The sequence below is a fragment of the Haliotis cracherodii genome, unplaced genomic scaffold, assembly GCF_022045235.1.
Source record: "Haliotis cracherodii isolate W230 unplaced genomic scaffold, xgHalCrac1.p SCAF_14, whole genome shotgun sequence".
Lineage (NCBI taxonomy): Eukaryota > Metazoa > Mollusca > Gastropoda > Lepetellida > Haliotidae > Haliotis > Haliotis cracherodii.
In genome coordinates this window covers 2820088-2838979 of record NW_027266269.1, presented here as the reverse complement: position 1 = coordinate 2838979, position 18892 = coordinate 2820088, and the positions used below count along the sequence as shown (strand labels likewise).

General features: G+C 42.3%; 1 protein-coding gene across 1 annotated transcript; it reads left to right on the top strand.

The window, feature by feature from the left end:
* The first annotated feature begins 4123 nt into the window (after positions 1–4123).
* On the top strand, positions 4124–12815 carry LOC139460928 (scavenger receptor class F member 1-like). Its single transcript, XM_071242404.1, has 6 exons — positions 4124–4146; positions 5983–6048; positions 8724–9119; positions 10002–10403; positions 12080–12191; positions 12570–12815. Exons 2-6 carry the CDS (start codon positions 5997–5999, stop codon positions 12745–12747), a joined length of 1140 nt encoding a protein of 379 aa, XP_071098505.1. The 5' UTR covers positions 4124–4146; positions 5983–5996; the 3' UTR covers positions 12748–12815.
* The last annotated feature ends 6077 nt before the right edge of the window (positions 12816–18892 follow it).

The following is an 18892-nucleotide window of genomic DNA, read 5'->3' as shown; positions in this document are numbered from 1 at the left end:
GATTCCGACTAATCATTGTCCAAATACATTGCAATGGACTTCTGAATACTGAATATTAACACAATTTTCGATTGAGTGAATTGTGTTTAACGCGGCTTTGAACAGCATTAATGTTATATCACTGTTTTCAGGAGTGCCCAAGGTACCTCAACAGAAACAAGGTAATACAGTAACAATCATTGTTTAACCATGAAATACACTGTCGTGTAACAAAGGGTACTCGGGAGATATACTCAAGTACGCACAAACTCAAAGCCTATATTTTGCTTTTGATTTGCACATGGGCAACAGGCTTCTGGGCTTTTGATTCTAGGTAAATTACATAATTACAATTATAATTTGAATCGTTTTACACGTTTCAGCAATACAATATTGATGCACAGAGTACGGCATATCCTGCTGATTGGTTTAACTGGGCCCAAACCGCTACCTGTCTGGGTGAAGTTAGAGTCAAAGTAGTGTATTGGGCAAAGGGACACCACTCCTGAAACAAGTGCTCCAGACTCATCCACCTACACAGGGACGCAAACCAAGGCAACCTGATAACCAAATGTGGTCGCAAAGCAGTGCTTGGCACACATTCTTCATCGCGTACCCTTGAGCTGGTGTATTATAAGTGTTTACAAGCATGACTCAGTGTTATAGAATATTTAGCATGGCCTTATCGTCGATGTGTGTTATGAGAGGTTGTATACATTTCCCTGCGCCTTATCGTCAATGTGTGTTATGAAAGCTTGTATACACCTCCCTGTGCCGTATCGTCAATGTGTGTTATGAGAGGTTGTATACACATCCCTGTGCCTTATCGTCGATGTGTGATGAGAGGTTATATACACCTCCCTGCGCCTTATCGTCAATGTGTGATGAGAGGTCGTATACACATCCCTGTGCCTTATTGTCGATGTGTGTTATGAGAGGTTGTATACACCTCTCCGTGCCTTATCGTCTATGTGTTATGAGAGGTTGTATACACCTCCCTGCGCCTTATCGCCAATGTGTGATGGGAGGTCGTATACACCTCCCTGTGCCTTATCGTCAATGTGTGTTATGAGAGGTTGTATACACCTCTCTGCGCCTTATCGTCAATGTGTGTTATGAGAGGTTGTATACACCTGCCTGTGCCTTATCGTCAATGTGTGTTATTAGAGGTTGTATACACCTCTCTGCGCCTTATCGTCGATGTTTGTTGATAGATTGTATACACCTCCCTGTGCCTTATCGTCAATGTGTGTTATGAGAGGTTGTATACACCTGCCTGTGCCTTTTCGTCAATGTGTGATGAGAGGTTGTATACACCTCCCTGTGCCTTATCGTCAATGTGTGTGATGAGAGGTTGTATACACCTCTCTGTGCCTTATCGTCGATGTGTGTTATGAGAGGTTGTATTCACCTCCCTGTGCCTTATCGTCAATGTGTGATGAGAGCTTGTATACACCTCCCTGTGCCTTATCGTCAATGTGTGATGAGAGGTTGTATACACCTCCCTGCGCCTTATCGTCAGTGTGTGTTATGAGAGGTTGTATACACATCCCTGGGCCTAATTGTCGATGTGTGTTATGAGAGGTTGTAAACACCTCCCTGTGCCTTATCGTCAATGTGTTATGAGAGGTTGTATACACATCCCTATGCATTATCGTCAATGTGTGTTATGAGAGGTTGTATACACATCCCTGTGCCTTATCATCAATGTGTGTTATGAGAGGTTGTATACACCTGCCTGTGCCTTATCGTCAATGTGTGTTATTAGAGGTTGTATACACCTCTCTGCGCCTTATCGTCGATGTTTGTTGATAGATTGTATACACCTCCCTGTGCCTTATCGTCAATGTGTGTTATGAGAGATTGTATACACCTCCCTGTGCATTATCGTCAATGTGTGTTATGAGAGATTGTATACACCTCCCTGTGCCTTATCGTCAATGTGTGTTATGAGAGATTGTATACACCTCCCTGTGCATTATCGTCAATGTGTGTTATGAGAGATTGTATACACCTCCCTGTGCATTATCGTCAATGTGTGTTATGAGAGATTGTATACACCTCCCTGTGCATGATCGTCAATGTGTGTTATGAGAGGTTGTATACACCTCCCTGTGCCTTATCGTCAATGTGTGTGATGAGAGGTTGTATTCACCTCTCTGCGCCTTATCGTCGATGTTTGTTGATAGATTGTATACACCTCCCTGTGCCTTATCGTCAATGTGTGTTATGAGAGATTGTATACACCTCCCTGTGCATTATCGTCAATGTGTGTTATGAGAGATTGTATACACCTCCCTGTGCCTTATCGTCAATGTGTGTTATGAGAGATTGTATACACCTCCCTGTGCATTATCGTCAATGTGTGTTATGAGAGATTGTATACACCTCCCTGTGCATTATCGTCAATGTGTGTTATGAGAGATTGTATACACCTCCTTGCGCCTTATCGTCAGTGTGTGTTATGAGAGGTTGTATACACATCCCTGTGCCTTATTGTCGATGTGTGTTATGAGAGGTTGTATACACCTCCCTGTGCCTTATCGTCAATGTGTTATGAGAGGTTGTATACACATCCCTATGCATTATCGTCAATGTGTGTTATGAGAGGTTGTATACACATCCCTATGCATTATCGTCAATGTGTGTTATGAGAGGTTGTATACACATCCCTGTGCCTTATCATCAATGTGTGTTATAAGAGGTTGTATACACCTCCCTGCGCCTTATCGTCGATGTGTGTTATGAGAGGTCGTATACACCTCCCTGTGCCTTATCGTCAATGTGTGTTATGAGAGGTTGTATACACCTCCCTGTGCCTTATCGTCGATGTTTGTTGATAGATAGTATACACCTCCCTGTGCCTTATCGTCAATGTGTGTGATGAGAGGTTGTATACACCTCCCTGCGCCTTATCGTCGATGTTTGTTGATAGATAGTATACACCTCCCTGTGCCTTATCGTCAATGTGTGTTATGAGAGGTTGTATACACATCTCTGCGAAGACCTACTTATATAATTGTCACCACTATATTGCCTTTTACGCCCAATCGACAATAATCGAGACTCGTTATTTTTTTTCCATTATCGTTTTATATTAAACTATTTAGCATGGTCGTAGCGTCCTTCTGTGTGTCGTGAGTGTGTTCATACATTATCTGGTGTCATATAATATATAGCATAGTCCAAGTGCAGGTGTGTGTAAGGAATGTGTGTATACATCATCCAGTGTCATATGATATTGAGCATGGATTATGCGCTCGTGTGTCACAGTGTTCTATCCATGCCCATGTATTGCAACGATAGCATGACAATAGTGCAGGAAGGTGTTGTTGCAGTTACAATGTACTATACAGCATCAGGACGATTATTCTGTGATACACCAAACGTTATACTAAAAAATCAGACTGTATTGATACATAAAAGGTTCCTTATCTCAGTATCCTTATCACAAGTTGAACAGTACATAGCTGATGAATGTGTACAACAACAGTGAAAGCGGGTATACGTGGTGCCCCGAATGAGCAGCTAGTCATGCAGTGACATATACAAGCACACTTGATACGTGGCTGACAACAGGGAGCTTACCCGTTCGACAGGCTTTCTGGGGTACAGGTGACACATGCAGCATAAACCATTGTACTGTTCTCATGAGATGTTGGTGAGTATTGCATGTGAATTGTAGTCATATTCGGTTCATCTCGGACAGTTTTGGTAAGAATATTTTGGGCATATGCCTTGACTTGGTCGTGTGACTGATTACATCACTATGCATGGCAGTCGTGATACTTATATCAGTGTCAGGTAGCAAAGCGTTCGCACAACTTATGGAAGGGGGACACATTGGTCGCTGAGAGGCTGACAATGAAAGTTTCAATTCTCACGACAGAGGCATAACATAGATAACGAAATACGCAGAGAGGATCAGATTGTTATGCATGTTCGGCCATTAGCCTTAAGTGTGGATGTTGACATGCCTGAATTAAAACGAAAACAAATCTTCCAGAATCATAAGAAATATCTGCTCAATGCCGAGTCCATTTTATGATGTTAACAATAACATAAGCATTTGTTTTTAACTCACATAGTTTGGGAGAGGTTCTTGTGCAATACATGATGATGGACACAATAAGACTTGGAACTATTCTCCACGACTCGGTGCACATTGTAAGTCGAGAGCCAGGCATTGTGATTTGTTTTTGTGTGGTGACAATAATCGTTAACTGTTAGTCTTGTGCACATCATATAATTTGAGTTAGCAGACAACACATTAAACCCAGCATTTATGGCGTCAGATCACCCGTACAATATATACAATTATCTAGCCCTTGACAGGTCGTCGCCGAACAGAAACGATGTCTTTATGATAATACATTTGAAAATGTTAAGAAAATAGACCGTCGCACTTCATCAAGGTAATATTATCATTACACCGTGGAGTGGCCACTGTTTATTTTCAATGTGCAGACTGTCGGGGTTGTTGTCTTCGTGCAGTAGTCCTATCTCTTGGACCTCCAGAAATGAAGGGGACCCTGTGTTCAGAAGACCGAGGCAGGATAACTTCCTCCATATGATCATGTGAGAGGTCCCCCTTTGAACCACCATAACTCAACCAGTTAACCTAATCTAACGGAATTGCAGAGGACTTAGAAATAATCTTTATGACATTGAAGTGTTGATCCAGGGTTTTAAACCGTCTGCTTTATGTCGTCACGAAATGTACCTTAAAAGTACAGATACTAGGGACTGCCATTGTCATCATAAATATCTTCATTTGCCAATACCTTGAAGCATGCCATTCTGAAGGATTTATATGATTTTGGTTTGAGTGGCCACTTTAGTCATTTAATTTCATCATTTTCAACAGTCAATTTCAAGTCCAACTGGGTTCAACCCTGTCTGACCAATATATTCCGGATCAGGGTTTCCACTCAAAGCAATATTTTATCTGTCACTTTATTTGGTATCTAAAACGTGTTCCTAATATAGGATCCCAGTCAAACAGGAGGTAGACCTTACACTAACTACACTAAAATATCGAACACAAACAAATTGGTCTATCTGCAAGAATATACCAAATTAAGACCTAAATATGATTCTTTACTTATGGTTCCAAGGATGGAGGCAAAGTTTGAAGTGTCACTCTCATTGGATAAGAAATAGTGTTTTTGAGAATTCCAGGTAATAATTATAGATTTACGGGTGAGGCCAGTGCAATTCTTAGAGTTTAATTTAAGCCTCAGGTACATTAATCTTTTTTTATTTGTTTGTTTGTGTTACAGCTTTATGACGGCGGTCTGTAAATAATCGAGTCTAGACCAACAGGGATACAATTTCGCAATAGGGATACGATGACATGTATCAGTCAAGCCAGCGATCCTGACCACCTCATCCCGTTAGTCACCTCTTGTGACAAGCATAGTAGCCATTAATGACAAGCATGAGTTGTTGAAGATCTATTCTTACCCAGATGTTCAATGATCTAATATCGTTGAATAATGGCAAAATTGCCAATTCTCTTCGACTCATCTACCCACTAGAACTAGAAATGAATTTGACCAGTAAAACTGCCTTATCTGTTTCATGTATATACATAGAGATATGTACATACACATTCAGGATGACTTCCAACTCCTAGCTATATTTCAGCAGCTCCATCCGTTGTGTGATACATTTCACTTCTTGTAAGTTACAATCGAGGAAGCTCTTTCCACATAAACTTCAAAGATCGTCACATGGCGCTTGCTCAAAAGTTGTTTTATAAGGGTTACACCATTCAAGGCTTCAATAGAGATTTTCTATAAACTTGACTCCATATTATGTGGTGTGTTCTGTGTCCAGCTTCATTTATTCTCAGTATACACATACACTCTTTGTCTTCTGCACACCTTGACAACTGTTATTTTCTTTTTCTTTACATCCAACAATTGTTGATTCATTGTTTGAATGTGTTATATTAATGGATAACGGATAATGGATCACTTAATTGTTCTTTCTTATCAGTTTCAGTTAACATAATGGCTGCCTCGCTGATGATATGGATTGCCTGCTTGGTAACTGCTACTGAAGGTAACACGTTGTGTGTATAGTGCTGATTGAGCGTTTTTATTTGCTAATGTCCATACATATGTACAATAATGTTTGATTTTAAACAATGTAAGATCAAAGGGCAATTAAAAGCAACACAACAAGTTTGCAAGTTTTGAAACTTTATAGCATACTTAATCACAATTACTTAGATCCCCAAATTAGTTTTGAAAAAAAGGAAATAGCGTAAACAAGACACTGAAAACTGACAGACTAACTCGTCCCCAATTCAAAGAAAACCGCCACTGAGGTTAACACAAGTTCTTAGTGTTTGACACACTGTACCATTTGCCTTTCCTCCCGAACGGGGAATATACCACTTAAAGTTTGCTGCTATAAGAAAATCATCCAACAAATTTGAATTTAAATATCCCAGTATGCAAATATTGGGTAACCCCTAAAGGACCTTAATGTCATGGAGAACGGGTAGAGGCAAGAACTCAAGGGCATGATGTGCATGTAGTGCTTGAAATCATGTGTTTGGATGTGCCATGACAGAATCGTTCCACATCATTATCAGAGAGCATTACACAATTTTCTACTGCGGATTGCAAACATCTGAGTGTGTGTATGTCCCCTCAGCCTCAAAGATGTTGTTTGACGACCGAAGAATGAGGTAGATGTATAGGCATGCTTGGAACTGGATCAACACAACGTCAAGTTCCAAACGTCTTTGTTGTTGTTGGCCCAAGTGTGATCAACAGGGCATGGAATTGATACCAGACGTTTGGATCAGCTAGCCAGCAGTATGTAGGTGTAATCAACAGGGCATGGAGTTGATACCAGACGTTTGGATCAGCTAGCCAGCAGTATGTAGGTGTGATCAACAGGGCATGGCATTGATACTTGACGTTTGGATCAGCTAGCCAGCAGTATGTAGGTGTGATCAACAGGGCATGGCATTGATACTTGACGTTTGGATCAGCTAGCCAGCAGTATGTAGGTGTGATCAACAGGGCATGAAATTGATACAAGACGTTTGGATCAGCTAGCCAGCAGTATGTAGGTGTGATCAACAGGGCATGGAATTGATACCAGACGTTTGGATCAGCTAGCCAGCAGTATGTAGGTGTGATCAACAGGGCATGGCATTGATACTTGACGTTTGGATCAGCTAGCCAGCAGTATGTAGGTGTGATCAACAGGGCATGGAATTGATACCAGACGTTTGGATCAGCTAGCCAGCAGTATGTAGGTGTGATCAACAGGGCATGGCATTGATACTTGACGTTTGGATCAACTAGCCAGCAGTATGTAGGTGTGATCAACAGGGCATGGAATTGATACCAGACGTTTGGATCAGCTAGCCAGCAGTATGTAGGTGTGATCAACAGGGCATGGCATTGATACTTGACGTTTGGATCAACTAGCCAGCAGTATGTAGGTGTGATCAACAGGGCATGAAATTGATACAAGACGTTTGGATCAGCTAGCCAGCAGTATGTAGGTGTGATCAACAGGGCATGGCATTGATACTTGACGTTTGGATCAGCTAGCCAGCTGTATGTAGGTGTGATCAACAGGGCATGGCATTGATACCAGACGTTTGGATCAGCTAGCCAGCAATATGTAGGTGGTCAACAACATTCCACTGGACAGCGGGAAGAATGGTTTCCTGTTGCAGCAAGAAGATATTAAGGCATTAAGAAATGATAGCGGATATCAAGTGGCGTCACTCAGACAGTGTGTAATCGACTCTATGAGACTGGTATCTAGTCACAGAGGGCATGTATTCGCACTGATAACGGCACCTGGACAGACTAGGGCTGGGCTCCAGTACTTTTAAGTGATAATGTCAAGATTTAACAGATCGCCATGCCCAGCGTGACTGCTACAGGGTAGGCTCAAACATATATAGGGAGTGATCAGTAGAGCTGGAAGAATATCCATGTCCTACAGGAAGGCACTACAGGGATGCTACAGGGTAGGCTCAAACATATACAGGGAGTGATCAGTGGAGCTGGAAGAATATCCATGTCCTACAGGAAGGCACTACAGGGAAGCCATTCTGCATGGTTATGTGAGACCGTATGCAGGTACTATCAGGGACGTTAAGGGTCACCTCATCATGCAAGGATCATCTGTATTAATACTCGCACAAATAATATTAGCCAAATCCGGTAAGACAATCACGTCTTCTTACCCTAAGTGTATCTTATTAATAGATTTATTTTGACAACATACAATTGTTTAGGTACAATCAAACTGTGTTTGTCAAATCCAAATCAATTAGTACAAAATAGCTCAGGCATTATAAGTCTCGGGTATTTGTCAACGCCATTAGTATCAGTTTTCAGCAGCTGCTGTTCGGGGATAGTCAGTTTTGTATATCATTCAAGTAGACATTTCTTCAGGTATTGTAAGTCATATTTATTTGTCTTTATACCTGTAGTGGGTGACGCATAACTGGTCATTTAATATACAACGTCAAGGCCAGAGAATAACCAGACTCAATGATACGATTCCATTGGAAGTAAAAGGCAAAAATAGTGGTGACAGTTATATGAAGGAATCACTGAGAATCAATGAAGACACCAAGTATTCGCAATTGGTTAGCATGTCCTGACCTACTAATATTTACCATGTTTCAATATCAACATGCCCATTTTCCTGTTCACAAGACCACCAATTATAATACATGCAATATAACTTTCCAGCCAGTTCATGCAGGGAAACCCATCACTGTTCAGAATGTGATGGTGAGACAGGGTATTGCCTCACTGAGTGTGACACGGGGTATTACGGCCTGAGTTGCAAGTCTGTTTGCAGCAAGAACTGTAGGAATAACACATGTGTGATCTCAAGCTATGGTAGTGCTAACTGCACTGAGGGTTGTGTGCCAGGATACCAAGGTGTCAACTGCAACATACCATGTGACAGCCCAGGAGGTAACTGTACAGCATGTCCAGGTGGTTGTGATGGAGGATATTGTCAGCAGGGCTCCTCCTGTGTGTCTGGATGTGTAGACTCTCACTACGGGACTGATTGTAAGAACTGTTCAACAGGATGTACCCCATGCAACAGGTTGACAGGAACATGCGAAGAGACATCAGGTAAGTATTATTTTATGAAAAGTGTTCACAGTATTACTGCCCTAAAGGCTACAAACTTAGATGCACATGTGTCAATCAGAACTATTAAAGTATACACCATACGACGGTGCACATTAAACACTCTGGGCAAGGATGCCCCTCAACGGAATTAACTACTTCAAAAGTCAAAATAAATCTCTGCTATAAGGTACAACTACGATTCAGACTACATAGTCGCAATTAGGGGTAAGGTACTCTGTCCCATCCGTGGCACCCGTCACAAACACGTGAATCAAAGCATTGAATGCTTTGGTTGAAAGTGTTTAACCACAATTGCCTTTTGGTGAAAAACACATTGCTATGTTTATAGCCCTTCCGATCCCTACTTCAATACGTTTCTGTTACACCAGCCACTACCACTATCCCTCATGCCAAGCACGCCAACAATCCCTTCCAACCCTATCGTTCAACCTACCCACATCACCAATCCCTTCCAACCCTATCTTTCAACCTACCCACGTCACCAATCCCTTCCAACCCTATATTTCAACCTAACAACGTCACCAATACCTTCCAACGCTATTGTTCAACCTACCCACGTCACCAATCCCTTCCAACCCTATCGTTCAACCTACCCACGTCACCAATCCCTTCCAACCCTATCCTACAACCTACCCACGTCACCAATCCCTTCCAACCCTGTTGTTCAACCTACCCACGTCACCAATCCCTTCCAACGCTATCGTTCAACCTTCCCACGTCACCAATCCCTTCCAACCCTATCCTTCAACATACCTACGTCACCAATCCCTTCCAACCGTATCGTTCAACCTACCCACGTCACAATGCCCATGTTTCTATTCACAAGACCACCAATTATAATACATGTAATATAACTTTCAGCCAGTCCATGCAAGGAAACCCATCACTGTTCAGACTGTGACGGTGAGACAGGGTATTGCCTCACTGAGTGTGACACTGGATATTACGGTCTGAGTTGCAAGTCTACCTGCAGCAAAAACTGTAGGAATAACACATGTGTGATCTCAAGCCATGGTAGTGCTAACTGCACTGAGGGTTGTGTGCCAGGATACCAAGGCATCAACTGTAACATACCATGTGACAGTCCAGGGGGTAACTGTACAGCATGTCCAGGTGGTTGTGATGGAGGATATTGTCAGCTGGGCTCTTTCTGTGTGTCTGGATGTGTAGAATCTCACTACGGGACTGATTGTAAGAACTGTTCGAGAGGATGTACCAAATGCAACAGGTTGACAGGAACAGGAATATGCGAAAAGACATCGGGTAAGTGTTATTTTATGAAAAGTGTTCACAGTATTACTGTCCTTAAGGCTACAAACTTAGATGCACATGTGTCCATCAGAACAATTAAAGTATACCCCATATGACGGTGCACATTCAACACAATGTGCAAGGATGCCGCTCAAAGGAAGTATTGTATTTCTGTTCCGAAAGAAAAGTAACTATTTCAAAAGTCAAAATATATATCTGCTATAATGTACAACTACGGTTCAGACTACATAGTCGCAATAAAGGAGAGGATATCCTGTCCCATCCGTGCCACCCGTCAGAAACACGTGAATCAAAGTATCCATTCCACTAGTTCAATACGTTTCTGTTACACTAGCCATTACCACTATCCCTCAATCCAACCACGCCAACAATCCCTTTCAACCCTATCGTTCAACCTACCCACGTCGCCAATCCCTTCCAACTCTATCCTTCAACCTACCCACGTCACCAATCCTTTCCAACCCTGTTGTTCAACCTACCCACGTCACCAATCCCTTCCAACCCTATCGTTCAACCTACCCACGTCGTCAATCCCTTCCAACCATATCGTTCAACCTACCCACGTCGCCAATCCCTTCCAACTCTATCCTTCAACCTACCCACGTCACCAATCCTTTCCAACCCTGTTGTTCAACCTACCCACGTCACCGATCCCTTCCAACCCTATCGTTCAACCTACCCACGTCACCAATCCCTTCCAACCCTATCGTTCAACCTACCCACGTCACCAATCCTTTCAAACCCTGTTGTTCAACCTACCCACGTCGCCAATCCCTTCCAACCCTATCGTTCGACCTACCCACGTCGCCAATCCCTTCCAACTCTATCCTTCAACCTACCCACGTCACCAATCCTTTCCAACCCTGTTGTTCAACCTACCCACGTCACCAATCCCTTCAAACCCTATCGTTCAACCTACCCACGTCACCAATACCTCCCGACGCACACACCTCCTTCAACAGTGATTCTGCCACACCAACGAATACTACTATATCTCGACCATTTGATCCCTACTCCTATTTTCTGCCACATCACACACACACATGTAATTGGCCTTATTTCAAAGTCGGTTAGGTCTGCCGCATTACACTATGAGTAAAAGTTAGCTGGTGTCGTTTCTGTGTTGTGGTGTGGCTAAAAATGTTATAAACTAGTATACATACCTCTTTGATGACTGGTTATAGGTGTGTTCTTTGTGGTCAAAATGGGACATGAAATGTATCCTGAAGTCACAATGTGGCTGAAACACCTCCCATGTGAATGAAATTACTCACCCAGTCACATTTCCTTCTACTACTCAGACTTCGCCCTCACCTATCTAATAAGCTTACAAACCCCTAATGTCTCAGACCTGCCACCCACTGCACGTCTTGTACCGTTTTGCACCGTCTTGCACCTACAACTTCCCCATCTCTTGCACCTGCCCCCATCTCGTATGTGCCCAACCCCTATGCCCAGCCCCTAACCTAACCAAGACCCCTATTCCTACAGCCCTAAACCAGACATATATAGGGCTTTCTTGTAAAATGTAAGACCAGCTGAATCATGTTTAAACAGAGGACATATATTCTGGTTGACTGTGCAGTTGGAGAACATCAGCTTGTGTCAATTTTTACAAGAAAACCCTGTATCAGTATTTACAAATCATACTTGTTTTTGTTTGTCAGGTAATAACGTGGGACCATTTATAGGACTTGCTGCTGCAGGTTTGCTTTTCATTGTAATACTATTCCTGGTTGTGTGCTGCTACAAGTATCGTCAACACATAAGGAAAAACAGGTGAGTGTGCCAAATTCAGAAATATTCTCAGATACGGGTTCACAATAGGTCCATACTTAGTCCCCATGTCGCATTTACCATAAAAATTGACCAAAGTGGTCTTCATGTCATACATACCATAATAACTGACCAAAGTGGTCTTCATGTCATACTTACTATAATAACTGAAAAAAGTGGTCTCCATGTCATACTTACCATAATAACTGACCAAAGTGGTCTACATGTCGTAGGTACCATAATAACTGATCAAAGTGGTCTACATGTCGTGCGTACCATAATAACTGACCAATGTAGACAGACAACCATTGACATTGTTGGTAACACACACTGTGATCCAAGAAAAGACATGAGTATTCTAACGAGGCAATCTCCTTGCAGGTTTCAATACCTCACACCTACCTATGGCATAAACATGTCAACAGAGGAAACTGATGCTAGAGTATATGATGTCATTGATGAAGCAAAGATGTATGACCGCTCACTGGTGATAGACAAACCAGCCTATCACGTGACCTGGAACTTTCAGACACAGCTGAACCAGGAACCAAACCCATGACCTGTTAGTATGAACGCGTTGTAGCAGGGGTTTGGGTCCAAGACGATTCAGAAATAAAGGATAACATATCTACCTCGGAGGTCAGAGCTTGAGGCTACCAAATGCTGAGATATCTACCTCGGAGGTCAGAGCATGAGGCTACCAGGAGCTGAGATAGCTACCTCGGAGGTCAGAGCATGAGACTACCAGGAACTGAGATAGCTAGAATAGAGCGGGAAGTAGGAAAGAGTTGTATAATGTTTATATGTTGTATGTGCCTGACTGTTATTTTGTTAGTGTCATATCTATTATTTTGTTGGTGTCATTTCTGTTATTTTGTTTGTGCGTTGTTGAGACAGCAAAAAGGATTAGTCAGAATCTATATTGGCTGTAAGCTTTGTTGTGGTGCATGTGTATATATGTTTCCAACACTGACATTGATCATACATTTCAAGCTATGCCAGGTTTGATTTGAGACAAGTGGAATTAATAGCATATGAATTATCAAAAACTAAACTTTGTACACCACTTCTACGACAAACCTAAGGAAAATCGTCATCCTTTGAGTCGTCGGGCATTTGCCACTTCAACCTGTTGACTGTATATATTAACACATCTCAATCTTGAAAGGTTCAGGACAATTTGTCCAGAAATAAATAAACTGTCCTCTGAAGCTTACTGTGAAGACATTATCAGACATGCTGGAGTTAATCATTGATAACACCATTGTGCAATGTGGTGATTGGATTGGCGAATTTGAAACACGGTTTTGATATCGTTCAATATTTGTCCAACAACCAATCCTCCTCCACTGGTTTACCCTTCTGAACTAGAAATGAAGAAAACCAGTGAAAGTGCCGCATCGGTTTCATAAATAAGCACACCTATTTAAATGATCTCCACATGATTGTATGACAAGAAGGGTGTCTTCAACTCTCCTAGGGGCAACCTTCCCTTTATGACGGACCGCCTGTGGTCTAGTGGAGGAGCGTCCGCTCTGAGAGCTCATGGCCGTGGGCTCGATTCCCGGCCGCGACATTCCAAAAGAAGTTACAATATTGTAATTGTGGTTATCCTGTCTGGCTCTCAGCGAAAAGAGGCTAAAACAAGCATTCGTCGGCTCAGAGTCAAGGTACTGTGTCTGAGTGGGGTATTCATGTTAAACTGTGGCATGGGATCCCATTGGACTAGCACTATAAAATTAACATTATTCTGGACTGCCCCCCCCCCCCCCCCTCACACACACACGCAAGCACGCACGCACGCACGCACACGCACGCACGCACACACACAAGCACACACACACACAAACGCACGTTCATCCACGTCGCTATATAAGGGCAATGATCTTGGACGCAACATTAAATTCCATCACATCACCTTACTAATTATGACGAGGTGTATTAACGACATCTGATGTGATTTAACAACAAACAAAGATACAAATTTACCAGACAAACGTTCATTTAACATAAATCAGTTTCTAACACAGAGTTTTGGACAGGTGCTTAAACCGGAATGTAGTGGGTGTTTATTTGTTTTTTGTTTTTTTTAACTGATTATTATTTACAATAAAGACCAAGGACAGACTGTCATGGAAATAATAAACAGGGACAACAAGCACTACCCCGTTCTTTTCCGGTTACATAGTCCCGAGCCCATGGTATGAAGTACAGACAGAAACACGACGCTCAACCTAACTATAGAGCACATATCATACTACGCGTTAGGGAACGTTATCGATCTGGTCAAGGGTCAAGTCACGTTGCCCTCTGTCATCTGTGTACTGAAATATGTTTGTGTTTTTCCTTTCAAGTCCACCTTGAGTGTGAATGGTGCATTCGGAGTGACGCATGTTGGCATTGCATTTGCATTATATAGCTGAACAATATTGACATATGCTTATACATATACGTGTACGGGAACACATCCTATGCACCATGAAAAATCACGTTTAACTACAATTATGGAATTGTCATAATCATGCATGCTAAGCACATGTGCAAACACTTGTCACGATTACCCCTGATGACCATGATGATATTGCCTGTCATTGCATGCAATCATTTCAACGAGTGAGAATTTCGTCACGCATTTACATTTCACGTGGGATCGAGTCAATTCAAACACAGATTTTTCACGACCGCTACATAAAGTAACCTGAACAACATTATTTACGTTGTAAAGGTGGCCCCCGTTGTATAAGAGCCGACTACACTGTGGTTGGTGAATTTACAATGGGTTACCTGTAGAGCTGCGCGTCATCGCACCCCGACCGTGTGTAAAGTTGTTCATACTATCAGCCACTACTTTGTCTAGAGCGAATTCCTGCGGTGTAAACCAACATTCACTTCGCCGAATGGATAACCCGAATACGGACATTGATAACAGCTACAGCTTAATGTTTATGGTTAACTTTTTTACATTTAGAAACATGACTAGCAATAAAACAGAGGTTTGAACAACCACGCGGAAGCAAGTACTTACACAGTGAAGATAACAAACAGCACACAGCTAAGCTTTAAATAATGCGTCTAGTCGTGTACTCTAACACCGTCAAAATAAAGCCGAGATAAGACCAGGAATGTCTGCACTATTTCCTCCTCTACAAATAGTGTCAGCACACTGCATAGTGCACGGCGCATGCGTATATCGCACACTCTGATTACAGTGTTCGTTATAAGGAGTAAGTGATATTGAAGATCACAGTCTGTCACAGGCGTAACGTTATGTCACCTGACTTTGCATGTCATGTAGTCTTTACTACACGTTAAATACATGCATCGTCGAGGTCGTAGTGTAACCACATTCCTCAGGAATGAGTACAATCGCCTAGGGCAGACTAAGGTAGTGAGCAATTGAACTAAGAAACAACAACAGCTCTAAACCAAACAAATGTATTCATGGATATATATTTTATTTCGATCAATTGCTTGCAATATTGATACAATCATGTCTGACAGTAACGGCTATTGTTTCCTGCCTAAACCTCGCCGTGGCCCTAAGAGTCGGTAGGCTATGCACATGCTGTATTCAAAGGGAATACGCTTGAATGTAAAGACTCGGGTATCCGTGTTTTCTAGTTGTAGATTCAACGGTGTGCGTACTCCAATGTGATTCAATATCTATGTCTCTTTCTGTCATTGTTTGCAGATTATTCAAATCACGTCAATAAATAATCAGCCAAACATCAAGGTCAATGTATACTTTACACAAAATGTAATCTATTTCTAATGAGCAATTCATTAATTTGAAGAATAATGTTTCAATAACATCTTCATAAAGTCAAATAATCATTAAAAATGATTCAGTTGACAGCACCTCCGAAATGTAAACAAACGGTCGAGCTATGCACAACACGGCTCACTACAATCTGTCACAAGCCTTCTTCCCGACGCGGTCGATCTGTGCGTACTGCACGTGCGAGGCGAGCGATCTGTGCTGGCGGCGAGAGGCGACTGCCTGCTGTCGAAATGTACGTTGTTAAAAACGTCAACGTTGCAATGAGGTGAATGTGTGTGGGGGGGGGGGGAAGTTGCCGGGTTGAGATGTGGGGTTGGGGGTGATCGGGTGGGGTCCAGTATAAAGTGGTCGGGGTTATGGTGAGGAGGTTCGTGGTTGACTTAAGGGAGTCCGGGATCGAGTAGGGAAATGAACTAGCATGGTGGGTAAGTAGGGGAGTTGTGGGATTGGCCGGGCGAGGTACGGGTTTTAGGTGGAGAGTTTGAGTGAGCGATCTCCAGATTTGCCCGCACAATTTTCAAATTATCTTTTGCCCATTACCTTCATATTTGTTTTAGGTGGGATTCGAGTTGAGCAATTTTACTTTTTCACAGTAATTACGGGGTATGAAATAATCTTTTGGATGACATGTCCTCATTCTAATGTTACGATATGTCCATATTGTTTAGTCTCTTGTAATGTGCTATAGAATGTACGATATACCTACCTAACCTCTTATTACAGAGCACCTGTGGCCTAGGCCTATAAATATATGTACAGAGTTGTCTCCCTTGGGCACGCCAGCAACCTATGATTGTTGGTTTGAATACCTGTTCGACGAGATTATGTCTGTACGTTTATCAGCACCCTACCCTACTTCAACAAAGTGGTAAACATTTAATACATGAACCACTTCAGGTTTTCCTCCATATTAAGGTGATACGCCGTGAGGTGCTTCTGTCTGGGATACTGTTCAAAGCATGAGAAACATTTGTTCAGCATGAACCCGAGTATGTGGCCGTGGATAATGAGATAAATATGATAAATATGATACATGTGATAAATATGATAAATATGATACATGTGAACTCAAGAACGTGTCCGAAACATACATCAATCGTGTTTAGTTAGGGGACATTTGAAAATGCAAATATTGCAAGTATGTGCAACAAGTTTACAGATAGATGATTGCATTTGTAAATAGGTGATTATTATTGTAATCGTATACACATGATCTTCATATGGAGGCTGTTGACAAGAAGCAGGAATTGTTGAGCGATTCATTCACACAGATAAGATAGTGATACAATACTCATATTCACGCACATGAAAAACAATATTTCCTGGTGTTATATAAAAACAACCTGATCCCTGACAAGCGATGGCCTGTTTGAACCAGATGAACTGTGCGGTTGCTATCTTCAAGGGACACAACTCCTCCAGTTCTTAATGCACAAATACCACGTTCGGACTATCCTTTCCAACTTGTTTAACGCCGCAGTCAGCAGTACTCACGCTGCATGATGGCGTTATGTCAATAAACAGCTTTCACAAGACAACATGAACATCGGCCTACACATTTTGGGATAGATGACAGATATCCACCACGTCACTGAGCCTGTTCGCCGCTTCCATTGTATCGCTTCTTACGACAGGCATAGGCTATATTCTTACCCGGATTATGACAGGTTCTCTCCAATTAAAATGTGTAAGGTGTTCGTATTGGTGTGACTACAGACACATTCACCGCTATACCTTGCTGTGGGACAATACCATTTGACACGCATGGCCACACAAGCGTCTACTTGCTCAATAATAGGGACATGTATATGAGATGGTTGATACTCATACACATGTGTTTGGAAATTGATTCTGTTTATTCACTGATACCTGCATTGTGTTTTTACAACTCATTTATAAATAACATAAACGGAATATATTGTCAAGAAGAAGGTGAAAGTATGTTGATATTTAAGTGTAAGATAATAAAGTCGCATTCATTTTACAGCTGTATAACGGCGATCCGTAACGTCCAGACCAGGCCATGCAATGACATCATGAACATCGATTTACTTCAAGGTTACGATGACATGTCTCAACCAATTCAGGGAGCCTGACCACCCGTTACCGTTAGTCGCCACTTTTAAGAGTTAAGCATGGGTTGTTGTAAACTGATTGTAATTAGGATCAGTGTGAGAAGTTTACGAAGACAGCAGCCATGTTTATTGTTGAAGGATAAAAAGCTGTCCACAACGTCCACTGTAAAACGCAGGCGACAGAACACACACTGGGATCAAATGCCAACTGTTCCCACTGCAGTGACTCGTTCAATTAGTTGAACAGGTATACGTCGGACGGGCTTCATCCTTGCTGTTGTTGTTGTTGTTGTTGTTGTTGTTGGTGGTGGTGGTGGTGGTTGTGTTAAGGCGGCCGTACTCGGCGCAACACTTAGCTCGTCTCATGCCGTTGTTATCGGATACCTTGGCTCCACTCAGGTTATCATTAACTGCTACCTGCTGTCCACTTGACGTTTTCCACTACCAACTGCTACCTGCTGTCCACTTGGCGTTTTCCACAACCAACTGCTACCTGCTGTCCACTTGACGTTTTCCACAACCAACTGCTACCTGCTGTCCACTTGACGTTTTCCACAACCAACTGCTACCTGCTGTCCACTTGACGTTTTCCACAACCAACTGCTACCTGCTGTCCACTTGACGTTTTCCACAACCAACTGCTACCTGCTGTCCACTTGACGTTTTCCACAACCAACTGCTACCTGCTGTCCACTTGACGTTTTCCACAACCAACTGCTACCTGCTGTCCACCACCTTATTCCACTGCTACATACGCCGTTCTGTTAACATGGTGTTTGAATCGGTTGACGAGGAGACGTGAAGGAAACAGGAATGAACGAACATGTTCACCACATCTATATATTTGT

Bases quoted from the DNA above. Each gene is read 5' to 3' on its own strand.
- LOC139460928 (XM_071242404.1), top strand. From the start codon at position 5,997: ATGGCTGCCTCGCTGATGATATGGATTGCCTGCTTGGTAACTGCTACT. The intron at 10,404-12,079 runs GTAAGTGTTATT...TTTGTTTGTCAG, and splicing joins AATATGCGAAAAGACATCGG to GTAATAACGTGGGACCATTT. The intron at 12,192-12,569 runs GTGAGTGTGCCA...ATCTCCTTGCAG, and splicing joins CAACACATAAGGAAAAACAG to GTTTCAATACCTCACACCTA.